Genomic DNA, 23,499 nt, shown 5'->3' with positions numbered 1-23,499 from the left:
CGCAAAATGTAATGAAAAGTTTAATGTAACTTACTCATGAAAAATTAAACTGTTGTGGCGAATTTTTAGACACAATCTGAGCATTTTACTGGAAGGACTGAGAAGAACCGTGAACACACTCAGTAGGTTTAGTCAAATTTCTGGGATGAGATTTGTATTCAGGAACTTTGGAATTTGAAGTAGGAATACTAAACATTACCATTGTCTAACACTGAAAAACTTTGTCCAATGAAGACTACTTTAAGAATAAGAATGTATATGTAGTGTAGAAGATTCAGTGTCAATTCAAGATGGCTTAAACACAATACTGGGTGATCCAGGCTTGAATCTTATATAATTGTGATTCCTTTGACCTGATAATGAACTAAACGATAGTCAATTTAACAATTTTATATTATTCATAATATTTAAATACATTAATGGCTTCTAAACTTATGTTTGAACCCATCACTCTACCAAAAGCACTTACAAATTTAGTCATTTCAAACGATTTTACAAGAGGACTGTTATAAAACAAATTCTTAAAATTTCTTTCACTACGTATTTTACATGCTTCAACTGTCAATCATGATTTAACTGTTGCTTTATTACACTGCCTATATTCTTGAATTGAGTTACCATCTCTCATTAAATCATTTATAATACTAACAGTACCCTAAAATTCTTCTCACTTATGCCATAATTTCATTTCTCAAAGCTCTGTGGAAACCCTTCTTGAGAAAGTACAATGCTGAAGCCTTGTCTCTTATAATTGTTATGTAAATGTCTATTTAATATTTTTTTTCTAATAAAATTTTTAATTGTAGATGTATTATACTAGTATCTTAATATCATGAATACTGGAAAATTTTATGACTGATATTTTGACTTGGCTTGTGTTATAAAATTGCAAGTTTTACAATTAAATGTATTTTAAATATTCTGTGTTTCAAGTTATTATTTTGAGTATTTTACAAAGTGAGATTAATAGTCAATTTGTAGGACTGAAGGTTTTCGCAGACTTGGGGATGATGATATTCTTCTGGGTTTTGGCACCACTTAGACTTACCAGTAGATGAAAATGTTTCGCTGAAACGTTGGCACAGAACCAAAGCCCAGAACATAATCATTAATCGTCAAATTCTAACTCATATTACTATTAATATCAATTAAAGCTTAACAAATTTCTTTATAGTCTTTAAAATATTACCCTTATTGAAAGATGTTCTCAATACTTAAAAAAGTCAAATACAGGTAGCCCTCGATTTACGCCGGGGATGTGTTCCTGGACGAAACGGCGTAATCGGAATCGCGTAAATTGGAACGATTTTATAATGTAAATCAATGGGAAGTTAGTGGCATGTGTTCCCAGCACCCAAACATTGACGGGTAAAATAATGGCACTACATTATTCATCGATCTCATTGGAGCAAATTCGCGTTAACGAAACATACGTAATTGCAGAGATGACTGTAATTATAATTTTTGTTAAAAATCAGCGATGTAAGAATTACGGTTTACTATAAGAAGCAGTACGAGAAACATTGTAAAACTTTATAAATAATAGTAAATTTTGTTTTTCACTCTTTGACTTTCTGGTTTCAAAATCGGCGTTATTCTGAATCGACGCAAATCGAGAGCTACTTGTAACTGAATGTTTTGTAGACCAAATTGTTATTAGCTTCCTTTAATAATTCTACCATCATGTACCACTGATTTAGTACCTTGTTGCCATCAGGGTCATATACTTCTGCGTATTATTTGAATAATTTCTTCAATAGATTAATTATCATGTTAATATTAGCTTATTAAAAGATACTGCATGCCAGCAAGGGTTGCCAACATCCCAGTCAATGTTGGGTTGCTATAAATTCTAATAGCATTTTGAGTCATATTGCAACATTGTGTAGCATCAATAACTTTTGGGTAATAATCCACCCAGAAGGCAAATGCCTTATGATCAAATATTGAAGGATCACTCATATTGAAACTACGATCAATAATCATGACACTAGGTGCACTTTCTTCAAATACATCCCATTTGAAGTTAATGCCTGTTTGAACTGGGTTGCCATATTTTACAAAGTTCGTCCATAAGGTCATGACAGTGTCGGCAACCTTGCGGTCTGCAATGTTCCACGAATTTGGAGGCAGAGATGGCCAGTAGGGCATCCCCCAAAAAAATGGCAACTCAAAGCCATGAGGAACACGTATCCACTCAGGCAAATCAGCAACAAGTCCTTTTTTGGGTTTGTAATCAAAACGATATACATACGTGACGCTAGATTTGCTGATAAATCGTGCTTGCTTGTGGATTCCAGTACCATATCTTTTCTCTGTAGTATAGTCCACGTACTTCAGAAGATTAACTTCAGGTTCTAGTGATGATGGATAAGGAGTGTAATAGAAAAGAATTGTGTCCAGTAAGTGATCTACGTTGACGGCGCATGTCTGATTATAATCACCAGTCTCTCCAAAATATTCACCTTCGTGTTCACTCTGTATTTCAGTTCGAATGAGTTCCTTAAAAACATTGTAAGACACTCCTTTTTCTGAGTTAGGAATTTTTGCATGAATTTCAAATGCATCTTCCATATCTGTATATCCTGTCAGGAAGTCGACCTGTAAGTACAAAAGAAAATAAATATATTAATGTTTTCGTTAAACAAATGTGGTTATGTATTTTCGTCACCCAATAAGTTAACATCATCAGCATATGCTAACAGCTGATGCGTCCCATTCAATTGAAAACTCTCCTGTATATCTTGGACTTTCATGATGACGTATTCCAGCGCAAAGTTAAAGAGCAAGGGAGACAAAGCATCTCCTTGTTTCAGATCGTTCTTGATGGAAAATGAGTCCCATAAATATTTATCTGTATGAATTTTGTTCCAGGTTTCTTGTAAGCGCATTTTTATTAGGCTCACTGGATTCTTTGGTGTACCAAATTCAATGACAATATTGTATAAAACTCCTCTATTAACAGATTCGTAGAATTTTTGAAATCTATAAACAACTTATGTACTCCCATTTGTTTCTGTAGTATCTGACAAATACATAAAATCTTATAAATTGTTGATCTATGTCTGAACCCACACTGATGATTCCCAATAATTTCATTCACATATAGAGTTAATCTCGCTAGAAGAATGTTTGATAGAATTTTGTATGAGGTTGACAGTAGAGAAAATCCTCAATAATTACTACACTCAGTCTTGTCCCCCTTTTATGAAGAGGAGTAATTATGAATTCCTTAGTTAGTTGAGTGCAGCACAATCTAACACGTGTTTTCCACCTTAAAGTACTTTAAAATAAAACAGTCCTTTTTGCATTCCTGAATTTAGTTTCCTCTTAATTTCCTTGTGAATTAAATTCTAATTTGAAGATTTCCGTCTTCTGGGTTGTTGCGTTGTGTAGTTTGGTCGATGTTTACCAACGTTTCAGAGGTGATGAATCACCCTGATGACAGAGGCAGTATGACCTCTGAAACGTTGGTAAACATCTACCAGACTACACAGCGCAACAACCCAGAAGACAGAAATCTTGATAATCATCGCCCTGATGACGGAGGCAGTATGACCTCTGAAACGTTGGTAAACATCTACCAGACTACACAGCGCAACAACCCAGAAGACAGAAATCTTCATACTCATCGACCTGATGATGGAGGCAGTATGACCTCTGGAACATCGGTAAACATCGACCAGACTACAACGCGCAACAACCCAGAAGACAGAAATCTTCATACTCACCGCTGTGAAAACCTCAAATCTTACAAATTCTAATTTGAAGATTTCTGTCTTCTGGGTTGTTGCGCTGTGTAGTCTGGTCGATGTTAACCAACGTTTCAGAGGTGATGGATCACCCTGATGACAGAGGCAGTATGACCTCTGAAACGTTGGTAAACATCGACCAGACTACACAGCGCTACAACCCAGAAGACAGAAATCTTCATACTCACCGCTGTGAAAACCTCAAATCTTATAAATTCTAATTTGTGAACATCATTCCAAAATATTTTAACTCTGTCATATTTTTAAGGATTTATTGGCTACCTTTACATAATCGTCTAAAAGAACCTCTGTGTTCTTCTTCGTGATATTTTTATTTTAGCCAAATAAATTAATATAAGCTTGCTTCTTTCCTATGACACATTCTAAAACACATTTTAACATTTGTTTACTTGCTTATCTGACGTATATGCTTTCATATTTTGATTTACTTCATTCATTTAAACTACATTTTGATCATAATCTTGTGCATTATTTGTAGCAATTATACTGATAAGGCAATCCCGTATTGTACCTTTGTGCACAAACTATTATGGATTTTACTTCAATAAGACTATAAAAATAAACCCTTTATTAAAATCAGTGCTTATATTTAATAAGTGAAATATGTTAGAACTAAAACAGTCATTTTGAAAAGTTCCTTATTTAATTTTTCGTAAAATTTTATACAGCACAGATAGATACAAATTTCTGCATCATTCCTCATATTTAAACAGGACTACTGAATGTTCGCTATCAAACATCACTTATCCAGCGTCTTTATTTCTGAAATAAGTTTATTTTAAGGTTAAGTGATGCTGATAAGTTCTATTGGATGTGTGAGCAAAGTTACGTTCCAGCCACGTTTCTACATTAGTTCTTAAATCATTGTGTCAAATCCAAATGTTGTTGCATCAGTACTGGAGGACCCTGAAAACATACTTCTGGTCTTTCAGTGCTAGCAACACCTTTTGTTGTCAAGTTTCAGAAGGATTATTCAGAACCATTGTCTAGTAAGTCTCTAAACGTGAGAGGCATCTGTTGTGTGGTGTGCATTCCAGATCAACATAATAAATAATTATAATTAAATATCAATTTGGCCTGTAAGTAACACGGATAATGATTACAACTAAAACATAAATTATAGAGTTTGTTTCAAATAAACAGATATTCTTTATATTATTGGTTTGTAGTTTAAATGCAAAAATATTATATAATATATAATAGTAAGTAAATTATAGTTAACTGACGTTAGGAGACAGAGACAATAATGTTTGTAATTCACAATATTACAATAACCATTAACAACTGTTTCAAACGTTCATCAATAAAGCTTCCTTCCACTTCAAGGTTAACTCACAGAAACCTTGAACATTCTAATATTTTAACCAACATCTCATGAAATATGCATATAAATAATAATCTTTTCCCATTTCAACATATGTGTTTAGAGACAATAAATATACGCAGATCCATGTAAATATTATCTGTTTCAAATATGTATACAATTTAGCACTCATATCTGTTAGTTTTGTTATGATCAGATGAGGTTGAAACGTGTAGTGGATCTTAATAAACTTTGAGATTCTAATCAAAAATTGTTGTGTAGACAGTGTTAACTTAACAATCAATATTAAAGTGCGTCCCTTAAAACTCATTTCAAATACGACTTATATGATAAACATTTTAATGTTAGAGCTGTGTTTGTGAGTAATTAAAGTTTAATTATGCATAGATTGTGAAATGGTAAAACAATAACATTTTTTCTTTAAAACATTTACATAGTAGGTGTCTTTATAAACAAAGGGTTTATTTCAGAATTTTCTTTAGAAACAGACTTGGATTCAAAATGTTACTATAACCCTAGCCAATTTTTCTGTGGCTTACAATGTTCTTTTATGCTTGATAAATGGAGTAACAACTATTTTCTTAATTCCTGAAAACTTAGCCTTTTTAAGTAAGGTCCTTTTCAAAATGACTTATCAAAATAATTGAACAAACCTTGCGATATTTTTGTATTTCAAAATATTCCTCTGGCCTCCTGGGTAAGAATGTATCACCAGCATCAATTACAGGTCCCCATGGGTATCGATTCCATGAATATTTAACCAAGGGCAAGACTTCAAGATTTCTTATGCAATCTATAAGGTCCTTATTGCTCTTACTGTCTACACAGGCATAAGACTGGATATCCTTGTAGGCCTGAATGTCAGGGATATTTCCTACTAAGTTACTGAACACACTGCCACTCATGGCAATAGCTCGGTTAAATTTCCCTTTTGATAATGGTGATACCATGTGCAGACCAACGCTTGTGGCTCCAGCACCATGCCCCATAATGCAGATGTCATCTTGTGAACCTCCAAATTCACTGATCTTGTCATTCACCCACTTCAGTGCTGCCACCTGGTCTAACAATCCATAATTTCCCGGAGATATCCCTCGATCCAAAGCAAAGAACCCCAAGATGTTCAGACGATATGCAGGTGTCACCACAATGACCTGTAATATTAAGAAACACGGGTCAGGTGAAATTAATTTATTGTTGATAAAATTGTCGTGGTGCATTTGAGCGCCAACCAAAATTCTAACTTACTCTTTAGTTGTCCGTGTCAAACTTCTTCACCTCACGGCCTGTGTTCTTTGCCGCTTACACAAAAAACATTTTTTTTTAACATCGCATATTTTGTGCGATGTAAAATATTTATCCTCAAGGTCAGATAATTATTTTTCGGTAGAAAGTTAATAAAATATAAAAAAAATCAAATTCATTTCAAAATTATTACGTAATAGAACTTCGTGAACCTGGTCATGGAATTTTGAAAAAAAAACTGTTCTGAATTCTGATCTTCTGAGATTAGGATGTGTAATCTGGTTATACATGTTTCGGAGGAATTTATCGCCTCCATCTTCACGGTGTCAATATGCAAGACAAAACGCGTCATAACTCAGAAGACCACAATTCAAAAATTTTGCCGCTGTGAAAACCGAATTTCACAAAATATCAGAAGTTACAATACATTGCACCTTATTTATAACCTGGTGGTGAAATAACAGATAAATATATCCAAGGACCATTTAAAAACGAAGTGAATTAAATTAATAAGACGCAACGATGACCTGGGGTCACACGCAAGAATGACCACGGACGAAATTATTACCTCATCGCTTCAGAGTAACAACGACCTACGTGATGTGCCGTGGAACATTTGTGTGCCTTAAAGAGTATGCATTTCCAGTCTTGTGTATTTGTGTGTGGTTTAATTAACGACGTTATCGGTAGCTCAGACTATAAATCGTCGAATGGCCGGTTAATTAATAGTTGGAAATGCTAATTTAAATTAATATTCCGACATTTGCCTTCATAAATTGAGTAAAACAATGATAAGCCTCAGTCATGATATCCGGTCCCGTGGTCGAGATTTGAGCATGGGAACTCAAGAATTCGGCCAACTGTGGGTAATGATACGTCATATGACGTGTTACTATGTACATATTTGGATGGAACCACAGCGGTTGTGGAATTCACTTACCTTTTGCCTGCTAGCTAACACCGATCCGTCCCATAGAGCTGTAGTCCCTACACTGAAGTTCCCAGGATGAAACCACACAACGACGGGCCATTTCTCTGGTGGAAGTGGCCCTGTGAACAGCAAAGTAAAGACTTTCACAAACGTTGTTTGTTTCTCATGATGGCTTCTGCGACTTTTGGGGGGGGGGGGATGTCCCGTTTGAATTATACCCCGGAATTTGCCTTACAACTGAGGAAAAGCACGGAAAATATCAGTCAACGTTTGTCTTAATATTATTTAAATATTCATTGCTTTTTAAGAAAATAATCTCTGTTTCCTCGGTTATCATACGCAAAACATAAATACACTCTGTGGCAAAATTCAAAATTTTTGGTTGATAGAGCAGGTGGAGTATCCTGTTACTTCTAGACCGTAAAATGTTGATGACCTACAAACCTATAGACCATAGCATTCGTTAGATTTAGCTGTTTTAGCTAATTATACAGTGTAAGTGAAATAATCTCTGTCTGAGATTAACAATAGGAAAATTACTTAGTAGTGTCTATAGTATAATATAGCCGGGATAGCTCAGTCGGTATAGTGACTAGCTACGGGCTGGACGACCGGGGTTCGATCCCCGACGGGGGCAGAGGATTTTTCCTCTAGCCTCTGCGTCCAGACCGGCTCTGGGGCCCACCCAGCCTCCTCTACAATGGGTACCGGGGTCCTTTCCCGGGGGTAAAGCCGGCCGGGGCGTGATGCTGACCACTCACCCCCATCTAGTGCCGAGGTCAAGGAAGAGAGGAGCTATACCTCCTCTCCCCCCAAACGCCTACATGGCGTATAGTGGGACAAAGTTTACTTTACTATAAGACACGGTGCCAGTCCAAAAAACAATAGGCTGCTGTGAACAAGAAAGGCCCAAAATGAAATTACGTAAGCCGGGTCGCGTAACATTCGCCTTCAAGCTTTACACCTGTTATTTAACACTTAAATGCATTTAATAAAAAAAACGTTATCTATTTTGCTGTGCGGAGAGGGCCTTCGCCCTGAATTTATATTTACTCTCATGATAACAGTCTTTTGTGTACAGGTTTGTGGATATGCACCTATGTGCATTATACATTTTAAAATAGGCGTCAAGTGTTCTCAGTAATGAAGTCGGATGGCAAAATGGTCTATTTCACAACATCCAGCAAATGTTGTTGATTTCCCTGTGAACCTGTAAGCAACTACTACCTGATTACCTTTTGATTCATTTTAATATTGTCTTCCTATCTACACGTAGGGCTTTCGAATGGACTCTTCCCATGGAGACTTCCAAAGAAAATTTAATATGTATTTCTATTTCCCCCTTGAATGCTATATACCCCATCCCTATCACCCTCCTTGGGATGATTATCATTTGGTGAAGATTACAAATTCCACTTTATCACCACGACATGGCTCGCGGATGGAGGGTAGCAGCTAACATATTGAGTAAACAGTCGCGGACAGCCGACAGGAGGCGGGGGATAACGCAATATTTGTTTCTGGGCTTTCGCAGCCGGTGTTCGATGCAGCAGATACCTTCGAGTATCTGAGATAATCTGTCTTATGAAGATGGTAATTGCAACGTTTGAGAACCTGAATTAACTGGTTCGAATTTTAGTTAGGGCATGCTGAATGTATACGTTTTTCCCTCTTGTGTTGACCTGTGGAAATAGAAACGTTGTGATATGACGATTTCCAGTTCATGGGATCCTGCCATGTACCTCATCGATTCGTAAATTCACAATAACTTGTGGATTAGAACATACTGGAGAAACTTATTCACGATGACCAAATAATAACAAGAAGAATGTTCGACAACTTATAATGGTTTCTCTCTTCACGTGTACAATGAAGTGTGTTCCTCCTATTTAGAAGTCTCGTACACAATATTATCATTGGTTCCTTCAAAATGTAGGCTAACTTACTTCTGCAGGCTTATCGGTTAATATATTTTACCAATAAGTATTTAATTTCTGCAAAAATTCTGATTCTTACAAACGATGAAACATATTCAAAAATTACCGCCTTCGGATCTGCTAAAATGTATATTTATGCATTCATTTAACAGCAATACTTAGCAAGTTGAATGACAAACTTCGATACTTAAGCCTACATTTAGTACAAGAATACGCGATTAAATAACAACAGAAACTTCTGTTATTATTATTAAGAATATTAATATCTTAGTAAATTTCCTTCCTGCTTAGAGGTTGAGACATCATCTAGTAAAGACTCTAATAGGCCAAATCAACAAAATTCTTCATTTGAAGTACAGTCCTTATTGAGAAGCTAACACTGTGCTTAGAAACATTACATGCATTTTATGTAACTTGAAGGTTTATCTGTGTTTTTCCGGAACCCGACATCGGTCCCTTTCTTGAACGACATAAATCCAGTCCACACCACCAAAACATGTTTTCCTAAGATCCATTTTAATATCATTCTCCCTTCAACCTTTCCAACCAATACGCTTTACGCATTTATCACTTTCCAATGTGTGCTAAATACACAGCCCATCCCAACCTCCTTGATTTTATCCCCCTAATAATATTTAGTGAACAGTATAATTCATGAAGAACAATTCATTATAAAGATTTCTCCAGACTCCACTTCATCAAACATCGATCCAAATATTATCCAAAGCACTCTGTTCTAAAACACCTTCAATATGTATTTTCCCATAACTTTACAGACCATGTTTCATACCCATACTACTACTACTACTACTACTACTACTACTATGGCGTAACAGCCCAAAATCGAGCCCTAGCCTCCTCTTCATACCCATACAATATAGCAAATAGAATTTGTAGCTTAAATGCGTCATGTTTATGTTGATTAAATATATATTTATTTTCACAGTCTATACATAAACGTTTTAGTTAAAAGATGTTGTTAAAATATATAATATTAAAACATTATGTAGTATAAAATATTATATTTTGGCGCTTTTATCGTAAATACGATTTACATTTACTTAGCGCTTTTTAATTCATTAAACGACATGTTTCGATGGATAAGACCTCATCTTCAGGTTTATATAAATTTTATAATATTTTAAAATTATTAGATATTTTTATGCAATGTATTATATTAATCTGTGGTTTGCTTGTAGATTTTATATTTTCATGAAGAGTTGTTTGTAGTCAGACGTTTATTTTCAAGATGTGTTGTGCGGAGTAAGATACGTCTGATAGCTGGTGAAGATAAGATAAGATTGATATAAACCTGAAGATGAGGTCTTATCCATCGAAACATGTCGTTTAATGAATAAAAAAAGCGCTAAATAAATGTAAATCGTATTTACGATAAAAGCGTTAAAATATAATATTTTATACTACATAATGTTTTAATATTATATATTTTAACAACATCTTTTAACTAAAACGTTTGTGTATAAACTGTGAAAATAAATATATAGTAAATAGAATTACAAATTTGTGTAATATATTCTTCATATTTAGATATCAGACTAGAAGCCATAGTAGAAAATATTGTGTAACGCATGATAGCAAACATTCCCCAACATCACTCTGATCTATTTCCTAGTGAATGTAACTGATTGTCTAACGTCGGTCCAAATATCAAAAGTTTCTCACAGTATCTAAGTTTATATATGACATTTACTGAGGTCTGCTGACAACACATCAACACGTAGGGCCTATTTATTTCTCTCTGTGTTCACTTCTCGACAACTTTAGAGCTTCAGTGTTTTTATTCATATTTACGTTTTCAGCCAAAAAATTAACGTCATCAGCATTGACCAGGAACTGGTGTACCTCATTCAGCAATGGCTACAAAAGATCTCCTTGTTTCAAACCATTCTGAACAGGAAATGAACAACACTAATACATAACTTGACTGTAGAATCCATTTTAATTAGCTTAAATAGTTTCATTGTTGTATCGAAGTTATTGACAATGCTGAAGAAAAATGCTTCGCCCCTAACTGAATTAGTGTTTGGAAAATGCAAAGGGCTGATTTAGGATTCCATTGCACTCTCTTTTTTAACCCCAGTATAGTATGAGAAATGCAGAATGTGTGATCAGTAGTTTTTAATCTTATCAGAAGAATCTCTCATGTATTTGTTGACGGCTATATTATTGGAATACAAATGCTACATCGACTTGTCTGTGATTCCAGCTACTTCACACATTTTCTATAGCCGGCATAAAACAGGCCGTATCTTGTTACAGCACTTCAAGACACTCTCAAGAGGAGAGATGCAAAGAAATGCGTAATTATTGTCACAAAGACAGATGATAACGATTACTGGCCCAGCTTACGCCAGGCACAACAAAAAATTGGTTAAAGACTCATCAAATGTTCCCCTCCACGGAAATCTTTAGTAAAAGGCGAAAGATTTAAGCGTATCGAAGGGAAACCAGAGTACCGGTTTGTGCTGCTTGAGGGAAATATAACAACCGGGCAACAACTTGGAAACGAGGGATCTGATCTGAAAACTGACAGAATAAAATTCGTGTTCCAAGAATGGATATCAGAGAAAAGAACTTACTTCCGAAACAATTATTTCCAGATTTCAGTAGCATTCGTTTTTGGTTTCCTTCGACACGCTCATCTAGTTTCAATCTGTTATTGCCGTTACGTTTCCAAACATTTCTGCCTGACAGGAGAGCCATCTGTCGGTCCCATTCAGTACTTGTTCCTATCGTGTTTTGTGATGGCCATGCAACAGCGTGTGATTCACTGAGATGGAAAATGCATATCGATGAAACATTGCCATTACAGCTACCACAGAGTGTACACCGTGTTTCAAATGTAGCTTTACAACTTCGCAGGAGAATATAAATTTATTTAAAGTACGTGCGCAATATTTTTAAATGCACAAATTTAGCCAAACACATCAAGTTTCATGTGCCATACCAAGAAAGCCGGTAAGCCACGTGTTTCTGAAGACGCCGTGGAACAGATTAGGGAGAGCTTCGCTCGAAGTCCACGCAAGTCAACGAGACGTGCATCTCGGGAAAGTGGGATTCCACATGTGACTGTGTGGTGAGTGTTATGAAGACGTTTACACTTAAAAGCGTACAGATTATCCATGGTGCAAGCCATTTCAGATGGTGATAAACTGGCTTGTGAGGAATTTTGTATGGAAATGTTGCGGCGGGTTGAAGAAGATGAAGGATTTCTGGACTCAGTAATTTCAGTGACGAAAGCACGTTCCATGTCACTGGTGAGGCCAACACCCACAACTGCAGGATTTGGGGTAGTGAAAATCCACGTGCCTTCCTGGAACATGTTCGTGACGGTCCAAAAGCTAATGTGTTTTGCGCCCTCAGCAAAGATAAAGTGTACGGTCCCTTCTTTTTCACGGAGAAGACCATTACCGGAATTGTGTATGTGGACATGCTCCAACAGTTCCCCATTCCTCAACAAGACGAAGATGACCAGGAAGGACGCATTCACTTCACCCCCTCATTACCTCGGAGAAGTGCGCGAGTACCTCAACAACCGTTTCCCAGGTCAGTGAATTGGTTGGGCCGAACCAATAGCATGGCCACCTCGTTCCCCGGATCTAACACCTTTAGACTTTTTCTTGTGGGGATTTGTTAAAGATTGAGTGTACGTGCCACCTTTACCTGCAAATGTGGCCGAACTCCGAACTCGAATTACCGCCCCAGTTGCTGAAGTGACACCGGAGATGCTACACCGCGTGTGGCAAGATATTGACTACAGATGGGACGTGTGCCACATAACAAATGGAAGTCACATTGAACCATAAAAATCTGATGGACATCAAACTTGAAGCGTTTGACTACATTTCTATGTTCTGAAATTATATGTTTCTCCTATCAGTCCACCAATATCTCGCCCTCAAGTTGTAAAGCTACTTTTGAAACACGCTGTATAATCATGCACTAATCTTCAGTTCCATAGAGTGGCGGCTCGTGAGTCTGAGCAGTGGTAGTGATGCGCAAGGGGGAAAACGCAGAACAGTTTCTCAACACATAACAATATAAATAAATAGATTTACATCCGGAGAAAATCCGTACCTGCACGACGAAGTTTTAACTATTTCTAAGTCCGAAAGTAGGCGGCCATGATTTCTTACTTCAGTTTTTTCACTGAAAGGTAATTAAGAAAAAGTAATTTGCTGTAAATATAATACACTTCCTTTGCTCATTGTAATTATCAGAACAAATATAGTCAGTACACAGAATTATTGAACAAGGAACAAGTACTGAAACGGACCTATAGGTGGCTTTCCTGTCAGGCAGAAATGTTTGGAAACGTAACGGCAATCACAGATTGAAACTAGATGAGCGTGTCGAAGGAAACCAAAAACGAATGCTACTGAAATCTGGAAATAATTGTTTCGGAAGTAAGTTCTTTTCTCTGATATCCATTCTTGGAACACGAATTTTATTCTGTCAGTTTTCAGATCAGATCCCTCGTTTCCAAGTTGTTGCACGGTTGTTATATTGCCCTCAAGCAGAACAAACTGGTACTCTGGTTTCCCTTCGATACGCTTAAATCTTTCGCCTTTTACTAAAGATTTCCGTGGAGGGGAACATTTGATGAGTCTTTAAACAATTTTTTGTTGCGCTCGGCGTAAGCTGGGCCAGTAATCGTTATCATCTGTCTTTGTGACAATAGTTACGCATTTCTTTGCTTCTCTGTTCTTGAGAGTGTCTTGAAGTGCTGTAACAAGATACGGCCTCTGTTTTATGCTGGTATGGAGTGTCGCGCTGTATGGAGCAGGAAGAAGGAACAGAAATACCTGGAGAATTTTGAAATGTGGTGTTGGAGAAGAATAGAGAAGATCAGGTGGAAGTATTGAAGAGAGTCAATGAGCAAAGAAAAATTCTGCAGGCGATTACACGAAGGAAAGCTAACTGGCTGGGACATATTATGAGAAGGAATGGGTTACTGAATGATATCATCGAAGGCCAGGTTGAAGGAAAGCGAGGACTGGGATGAAGACTGACACAGCTAACCGGCGACCTTAAACAAGGAAAGAAGATGACGTTCCAGGAATTAAAGCGAGAAGCCGAGAATAGGGACAACTGGAGAGCTCTTTTTGGGCAGAGCAATGGACCTGTCGTAAGACAGAACACTGAATAATAATAATAATAATTGTTTGCTATTGAAAATGTGTGAAGTAGCTGGAATTACAAACAAGTCTATGTAGCAAGGTTACGATCCGAGATCCACAAGCATTTGTTTTCGAATAATATAGCCGTCATCAAATACATGAGAGATTCTTCTGATAAGATTAAACTACTGATCACACATTCTGCATTTCTCATACTATACTGGGGTTAAAAATGGAATCCTGAATCAGCTATTTGCATTTTCCAAACATTAATTCAGTTAGGGGCGAAGCATTTTTCTTCAGCATTGTCAATCAGTTCGATACAAACATGAAACTATTTGTAAGACTTGAGGTTCTCAGAGCGGTGAGTATGAAGATTTCCGTCTTCTGGGTTGTTGCGCTGCTACTTAAGCTAATTAAAATGGATTCTACAGTCAAGTTATGTATTAGTGTTGTTCATTTCCTGTTCAGAATGGTTTGAAACAAGGAGATCTTTTGTAGCCATTGCTGAATGAAAATTCCAAGAACCGAATTTGTGTCAGTCACCACCACGTGTGTGGTGTCATCAGATCCCTCGCCATTCCTTGCCTGAAATCGTTCCATCAACTAACCCAGTGCTTCCCAAACCTGGGCAAACTACCCAAAAAGGGGTAAAAGTTGTTTTCTTTGGGTAACCTCGGGATACACATAAAAATTTACCGTAAAAGTGTAGAAGTACTCTGAAGAAAGCGATCAGTCATTGTGCCTCGATACTCTAAAAACAGTCTAATTAGTATTTATTTGATATTTAATAAATACGTCATACACTTGTTAACAGATTCAACCATTTTTGCCGCTCTCACATGCACGTGGAGAATTGAAAAAAATATGTCTACATGTACCGCCCCCTTAAACTAAATTTCTAGTTGTCTAGTCTAAACTTTAGGTGCAGTGTGAGGTTATGTATCGCGCTGGCTGTGTTTATAAATCGTACCGTACACAATTGGAAAAGATAATCTTCATTATATTATTTTTAGTTTATTTAGAAAAATAATATGAATAAATATTCAAATCCTAATTTTTACTTGTCAAATATGTTTTCTGTGCAGTTAGTACATTGGGTAAAGGGGACTTTCTGATATGCGGTTTTGGGTAAAGAAGGAAAAAGTTTTTGGGTATGCATTGTAGTAGGCGTTGTACCGCTACTCTCTGTTCCAAGAACATTGCCTACGCAAATGACCTGTTACAGTGTTTATGAAATTGTGTTCCGCAGAATCCTATGTTTTTGATAATAAATCTCAGGGATTCCGCTTGTCAACAGTCTTATGCCTAAAGGCAAACTGACTCATTTTACATCTAAAAGAACTACTTAACATTTTTGTTGCTTAATTACCGTTTTAATTCACACGATACCCGTTTAGTTTCGGATATAAATTATTACGTGTATGCGTAACGCAACAACGTATGTGTCCATCGGCCTGCGTTTCAGGAATATTTTTTAAATTAATTTAACCTGTTCGCTCATAGACGACTGCAAGCAGAATGGTGTCGACTATTTACGAATCTTAGCGATAAAATGTAATGGTGTGGAGTGTGTAAAGTTTCTGTGTTCTTAAACCTCTGAAATGCTGGCCAGAAACGGGAATACCGCAATATATAAAGCAATTTTAAGTACACTATAATAAGGAAAAAGAGCTGACGGATTATACAAGTAATCGTAAATAAGTGTCTCTAATTTATGTCTTCAGTGGTCATGACGCCTAGTGTATGTCTACTATCAGACTTCAAGAAGAGATTCCGTTTCTTGCAGGATTACAACAGCATTTACGATTGTCGAAAATGTTGTTACTACAACTTGCGTACAGACTCAGCTTCGTGCTTGGTGATAATCTCTTGAAGGTTATAGAAAAGTTTCGCTTTATAAATTCCAAAGGGAGAAGAGGCCGTGTGTTGTGGATAAGCAGGTGGCAGTTCTGTTTCGTATTCGGGAGGTACTAGGTTCAAATCTCAACACGGAGACTAGCTATCCTGATAGGTTTCTCGTGGGTTTCCTCAGTCCCTCCAGGATGTCTGGACTGTATCTTATATCAGGTCACAGCCGTTTCCTTCCATTTCCCTTGCGTTTTATTATTAATTCAATTATTGCTATTTAAAGCTACATATTCTGAGCTACTGAAAGCACAGTTTAATAAATTGTAAATAAGGAAGAATCGAGGATATGAATATTAGTATCAAATGTGAGTGAATTAAAGTGATTAAAAGCATTTAGGATTTTGTTATGCTATTTGATTAATCCACTGTCTTTGCACAGTTTTTTTTTATTTTTAGATAAATATTTTAAATCAATGCTTCTTCATACTATGGGAGAAGATGTTTTCAATCTGACTTGTACACAGTTTAAAACAGACTCTCGTCACCTAGGAGCATTATGTTATTATTTTCGAAAATTATATACGTTTTATGGCTTTGAAAACGCCTAGATCTATTTATTTTTCTTGTTAAAGCCATTACATCATAATATTAAAGGCTACTGTAGCATTCATCGTCAAATTCTATCTTTGAAAAATGATCATAATGCACTGATAATTGTGTTAGACGATAGTGCAAATATTGTAAATGTTATAACTCAAGACCAATTACTTAAAATCGTACAGCGTTTCAACACAAACAGCTAGCAACGTTGTACTGGTAAATTTGAGTCGCGCGATAGGGGAGGGGAAGGGAGGGGTGCGTGAAGACCTTTCGTGACCTTGAGACACGCAATTTAGTGGGAATGCTTCAAGTATTACGACAGTTTAACCAATTATTTTTTTACAAAGATAAAGAACGTAAGTTATTATTGTAAGGTACTGCTATCACAATTGCCTAGCCACTAACTATTTTGAATAAGGACAATTTATGTCCTTATTAAAAAGATCTTCAGATGATATGAGTTAGTTTAAAAAAAATGTCTGTATCTTTCCAGACATTTAATGATTTCTTACATTAACATGAGTGAGATAAATGATTGTGCTCCGTCAGATATAACGTAACATTTTCGAGATATAGAAGTTACAGTCTCTGAGTATTTTCCTCCTCTGGTATAATTTTCAGTAGTCACAAATTCTATTTATATTTTGCAAAACAAAAATTATTAACAAGGCAAAATGTTATTGTGAGGGTGGGATGTGTAAATTTAAGGGGAGATTTAGTGATACAGAATATCATAATACTTTTGCAGATACTAGTAAGAAAAGTCATTAATATTTTATAGACGTGTTGTTGTACATGGAATGGGAAAGTTGGTTAGGGTTTATGAGGCAGGCGAGAGTCGAAGAGAGGGTTTGAGAAAGGGTGATACCTCTATGAAGAAGGGAGGAAATTGTTATGCACTGGTATTAAAACTAAGACAAAAAGGGAACAATTTTTGAATATGAATTAGAACGATACAGTTGTTTATAAGAGAATTATAAAATATACTAAGGTTGTAGAATTACAAGATATTGTAGAATGCTTGTTAAAAGCTTAATGTAAATTAAAGAACTGGGTAGAAGAATTGGAATATTAGGTTCCTAGCCATAAAATAATGTCTATGTACATGTGGTACGCGATACTAAACAGCATATTAGTGTTCTTTTCGCAGAAACCTGATATTAGTCGTACACAGTCTCGTGTGTATAGAACTCTCCCCAAGAAATGAATGTACAGAAAAGTATGAGAAATTAAATGGCGTGTCAACAGACACGGAAATTAAAACAACATATACATAAAATATCGTTTGAAAAAAATTGTTGTATTGGTATTAAAGAATGTTTCCATGCATTTAAAATTTGGCTGCAAAGAAACTAATTCTCTTGCCATCAGCATATCTGTGCTAGACATCTTTCTCAAGATATGCAGCAACAAATTCAAAATAAGTTAATAGGCTTCATACATAATACGACATGACACAGGTTACAACAGTTGTAACTGACTTCAGCTCCCTTGCGGTCAGCAATCAGCATTAGTGAAGTTAAATATAAATTCTTCTAAAATATGGAGTGAATTTAATTCAACATTCCTTATATACGTTTTTATATTGAAAATTAATACCTACTTAGAAATGATCTTTCGCGAAAGTATTTTATGACCAAAAGACTTTAGCAGTAGTAATTTTTTTTTAGAAATAATCGTGTTTCAAATCTGTATCTCAAAAAAGTTATTCGTTCGAAACGTATGACGTCAGTGACGTTGTGTGACGTCTCATCCGACTTCAGCTTAAGCAGAAACCACACGCAATGCGGGTAACCTGTCGTTCTACCATCTCGATGAACTGCAATGAAGTTTTGGCTACAGAAATGATAGAATTTTTCAGCGGAAAGACAAAACCACGCTTGATATTTTCATATCAGACATCTAAAAATATGTTTAGATTACCACCTCAAAGCTGTCTAAACACTTTGAAGCCAAAGCTCGTATAAATAATGTTTAAGAATTAATTCCGGACCACAAAGAAAACACTACACTTTACCGTTACAAATATTATGTTGTTTAAGGAAATAATTGGTGTTTACACTGAGAATGCCACCAGACGCGTTAATAAAAAATATAAAGTAACTTACTGTTAAGAAATTCACCACTTTTTGGAACGCAGAGATTCATAACCGTGTTAACAAAATCCCAAATCTGATATGCATCTTGAATCAAATGAATCAAGTCCACATCCATAAAATTCGGGCATTTTCGATATATTTTAAAGTTAAATTTATATCTACGCGCATGTCTTTAAAGTTAACCTATTTCCTTCAGATTCTCGTATTAAAATTGTGAAGTATATTTCGTCTCTTCTGTCCTAGGAGGCCTAGCAGTGGGTCGTTTCCTTAAAGAACTGATGCAAATTTTAACAAATTTGTTTGACAACTTAATATATGCATACATCATCTCTTTAAATCCAAATGGTAATTATATATACCATATACTTTGTCTACTTCAGCGATTATTAGCTTCCTGAGAAAGACTACTCCATGGGGTTTACAGCCATATAGAAGCCGTAATATAGTGCCCCTGAATTGTAAATCGGATCTACAAATCGTATTTAGTTTGCATTGTACTGAGAAATTATAGTAATTGTAAAGTTTTATAAAATACCTTTTGTTGTTGCAAACCACAGGCGGACGAACAAGCAAAGTAATTCTATTCTGCAGACACCACATCTGCAGAATGGACAAAGTGCTTCAGTGCTTATAACGTCTCCAGACGAAAACTAATTCGGAACTTTCTTAATATGAATCATAAATGATAATCATTCTACCGCGACGTTATTTTATCGATTTTCTCCTGTAGGTGGGAAACTAAGTTTCACACTCATGCACAAGAGTAGGTAAAATTCTGGTTTTACATGTTTTAATTCCTGTGTACTGGCACTGAAGACAGGGAGACAACATTTTATAAACTGAACTGTAAACAGTACTCCTCTGATGTACCACTTTTGAAGCATCACTTATGGCACTTGGACGCAGTCTACACAATCCCGACAGATGGCAGCGCTGCGCCGAGTGAGACCTTCCAGCGCTGATAGACAATCTAACCTAACAAAATTGTGTATCAGGGCCAGAGAAATCTCGATGTGGATATCTGAGAATGTTCGAAACTTCAAAAAGTTAGGTTTGTCTTTTAGTAGTTAAGATGTATGTGTCTTGCGTATAATTGTAAATGTATGAATCACATTCTTGTTCACAACAATTTGGAATCATTTCTGTAATCGTGAGATTTCAGGTGAAAGTGATTGTGTTTCTTTGTTCTTTTGTGTTTTAACACCGTGTAGACTCATAGGTAGATGTCAACGTTTCGGAGGAACACACTGTCTTAATATTCAGGGCTAACTTCAGCCTAAACTGTGCCAAAACCCATAAGATAACAAATACACCATTTCCACAATTCGTCTAGCGAAATGTCAACCAGTCACTGCCCTAGTTTGAGTCACATTTAACACTTTACCTTAATTATTTCACCTCTCTGGGACTTCTGATTTTAACATACCCATATTTTGTATTACTGAGTGTTGGTACATTGTCGTACATCTTCAATCGGTTTATAATCGCAGTTTTATAGTGCCATGCAGTACTATTTAATCCATTTTTTATCATTAAAATAGTAATTGACTTTGAACAGCGTTTGCCAACAAATGTAGTGTAAACTTTGTAGTAGACGAAAATTGTTTGACACATTCTTTTAGTTGATTACACACCAATATAATAAATTTTACGTAAGTAAACTTAATTGCCTGAAAATAATTTAAGTCAGTTTAGTTAAGTTCCTATCCTGCACACTAAGTTTTGTACCCATCGTAATAATAACGCAGATACGTGGTGCATTTTAATTGCAACACTTACCGTCGGGAACAAACACATTTAGATACAGACAGTCTTCGCTGAATTCCAATGCGTCTATCTGATCGGACAGAATTTGGCTGAAGACGTATTCATGCTCCCTCAGTGCTTCTTTATCCTGAAGACACGCTGGTGCAAATGATGTCGAATTCCTCACTTCAGTCCAACTGGGAAGGGGGTCTTCAATCGGTGGTTGAAGCCTTGGATTTATAGGAGGTTTTGCAAATGGAATTCCTAGATATACATTTGCTTTCTGTCCTCTGAACACTGACACTTCTTTTCCAGAAACCGGTCCCTGGAGAGGAATATTTACAATAGGAGGTTCCTTCCCTTCACCCTCAAAACACACGTTGAATAACCAAAGCCATGTCCAATACCACATCTTCATGATGCTTGAACTGTACTTCACCGCGGTGCTCATTCGACTAGCCAAAATTCACCCCAGCGTCAAGACGCCGAACGGCGTTGCGCAGGGCCACAAGACGTCCTGAGATCGCCTGGAAAATTATTATTCTCCAGAGTACTGTTGTATCAGGTTAGAGATCTATAATGTACTTCCAGTATCCAATTTAACAAACTGTAAATCAAACAACTGTATTCGAAATATGCTCATGAAAACAACACAATTACAAAAATACTTTTTTCACAAAGAAGAATGTTATGTTGCGTCATATATAAAAATGTTTATAAAATTATCGAATTGTGGGGCAATGAAAAAGGTAAATTAAAATAATAAGCCGACATTAATATTAATAATCCCTGCTTATGATATAATATTAAATGACGTTTAAACAATTTTGGATTGATTCTGACGTCTCTGATGTATGTAAGGAAGTCAGAACCTACTGACCACAAATCTTACGTCAGAAATTAACTAAAAATAATGTTCAACGGTAAACATGCCTGTCACGTATTTTGTGTTATTATTTTACACAAAACTGAAATAATTCTAGTGTAATCTTTGTAAGAACCCTTACAAAACTGACAATAATAATGTAACATATATGAAAGTAATAAATTAAGAACGAATGCTCGAAATACATATTAATAATTCCAAAAAATGCTAAAATATCAAGGACTCTTTTAAGATTTTAATATTAAGATAGTAATGTTGACTATAAAAACTGATATTAACAAGTTACCAGTATTTTATAGACGATTAATAACATGTAAATACAAACTATATATGATTTTCGTGGTTAGTAAAGTTCGTAATTAAATACAACGGAAGAAAGCTTCATAAATCTGTTAAAAAATATTGTGTTGTTGTTTTAAATAATAGTTCGTCTTCATATCCGTAAATGTCCGTGTTTCTTAAAATTCAAAATGCTCGCGTTAGGAAAAAAATAAATATTCCGAGGATGCCCCAATAGTTTACGCATATTACTTATTTATGTAAATAAAGAGTTTAAAATGTACAAGAAAACTTCATTTATAAACGGTACAACATACATGGCTTGCCATTTTCTCTTACTTATTCACTGAATTCTGAACAAATAATCGATTTGGCTTTAATTTGAATCGGAACACATCGGCAGACCTAATTCATTCCAGATGAAAAAGAATAAAAAGGTTAAATTCAGTAAGAATAATAAAGTTTCACATATTCTTGTCTCAAGTATACACGATATGTTGGTGTACCTTTAGACTTTATGTCAACCGGCCATCGCTGTATACAATTGTATACAATGCCAGTCAATTTCACGCGATTGTAAAATACATTTTACCTAGATATTTTATAAAAAGCGGAAACAGACAACAACGTACAATCTACTGAATTTATGTAAAGAAAATAATGTGATAAACGTCAAATATAAAATACCATTTAACCCTCTGAAATAGAATTTCATTAAACAATATGTAATAATGCGTTGCTCACCGCGAAGAAAACAGTTATGTATTACAACGATAAACTTGTTCGTGCTATTGTGAAGGATTCTGATGATGGTGTGATATCGTCTGATGACCAATGATTACCTCATTCTAACGGACCACACAGAGCCACAGAGTAGGTGTTTTATCTGAAGACGAGGACACATCTAGTCCTCGAAACTCTGTGTAATTTTACAACATGAGACAATTGATAAAGTACAAAAACCTAACAATTCATATAATTAATGCTGTTAAGGAGCCGGGTTAGCTCAGCCAGTATAGTGACTAGCTACGGGCTGGACGACTGGGGTTCGATCCCCGACTGGGGCAAGAATTTTTCCTCTAGCCTCTGCGTCCAGACCGGTTCTGGGGCCCACCCAGCCTCCTCTACAATGGGTACCGGGGTCCTTTCCCGAGGGTAAAGTGCGGCCGGGGCGTGATGCTGACCACTCACCCCCATCTAGTGCCGAGGTCAAGGAAGAGAGGAGCTATACCTCCACTCCCCCAAAAGACCTACATAGGCTTTAATGCTGTTAAAGAAATAATCCCTTTTTACACTGAGAATCATATCAAACACGCAAAAATACAAACTACTGGCTGATTGTAAAAACAGATGGCACTTATATTTCCACTGGTCTTTAAAGTATTGTATATCTGCAGAAACTCAGCACTAATTTTTAATTAGCGATCGAGTCTTGAACCGTGTCCTCTTATCTGCATAAATATATATTAACAAATACAAATAAAAGGTGTAACGAAGTCATAAGCGGCTGTTAGGCCAATTGAGGTTTATGAAGTTTGTTCAGTATGGAGAAACTGTACACAAATTAATTGTAGCGTGTTGAAAACCCGTTTCTAATATAATAATTTATCTCTGTTCCTCTACGATTAGATATTGATAGAGACAACGTACACCATTAAATTTGCACACGAAATGATTCCGATACTTG

The 23,499-nt window shown here is 36.0% G+C and overlaps 1 protein-coding gene, 1 non-coding gene and 1 pseudogene across 2 annotated transcripts; 1 reads left to right on the top strand and 2 right to left on the bottom strand.

The window, feature by feature from the left end:
• Positions 1-374: 374 nt before the first annotated feature.
• Positions 375-21,127, bottom strand: LOC110834601 (fatty acyl-CoA hydrolase precursor, medium chain). Its single transcript, XM_022073950.2, has 4 exons — positions 20,681-21,127; positions 7,283-7,392; positions 5,751-6,251; positions 375-2,601 (listed from the first exon to the last, which is right to left on the bottom strand). Exons 1-4 carry the CDS (start codon positions 21,096-21,098, stop codon positions 1,780-1,782), a joined length of 1,851 nt encoding a protein of 616 aa, XP_021929642.1. The 5' UTR covers positions 21,099-21,127; the 3' UTR covers positions 375-1,779.
• LOC147872873 (U5 spliceosomal RNA) lies at positions 11,569-11,687 on the bottom strand. Its single transcript, XR_015536753.1, has one exon. It is a non-coding gene; the product is annotated as a U5 spliceosomal RNA (small nuclear RNA).
• LOC147872872 (U5 spliceosomal RNA) lies at positions 13,761-13,871 on the top strand (annotated as a pseudogene).
• Positions 21,128-23,499: the final 2,372 nt, after the last annotated feature.

The sequence above is a fragment of the Zootermopsis nevadensis genome, unplaced genomic scaffold, assembly GCF_977971745.1.
Source record: "Zootermopsis nevadensis isolate Lab colony 2312 unplaced genomic scaffold, Znev_1.0 Znev_ptg000023l, whole genome shotgun sequence".
Lineage (NCBI taxonomy): Eukaryota > Metazoa > Arthropoda > Insecta > Blattodea > Termopsidae > Zootermopsis > Zootermopsis nevadensis.
This window is presented reverse-complemented; position numbering and strand designations above follow the sequence as displayed.

What these genes read in the sequence shown, in the direction of transcription:
- LOC110834601 (XM_022073950.2), bottom strand. Translation starts at nt 21,098, where the DNA reads ATGAGCACCGCGGTGAAGTACAGTTCAAGCATCATGAAGATGTGGTAT. An exon ending in AAATGTGTTTGTTCCCGACG is followed by an intron (nt 7,393 to 20,680) that starts GTAAGTGTTGCA and finishes TGCTGTTCACAG; the next exon opens with GGCCACTTCCACCAGAGAAA. An exon ending in AAATACAAAAATATCGCAAG is followed by an intron (nt 2,602 to 5,750) that starts GTTTGTTCAATT and finishes TTGTACTTACAG; the next exon opens with GTCGACTTCCTGACAGGATA.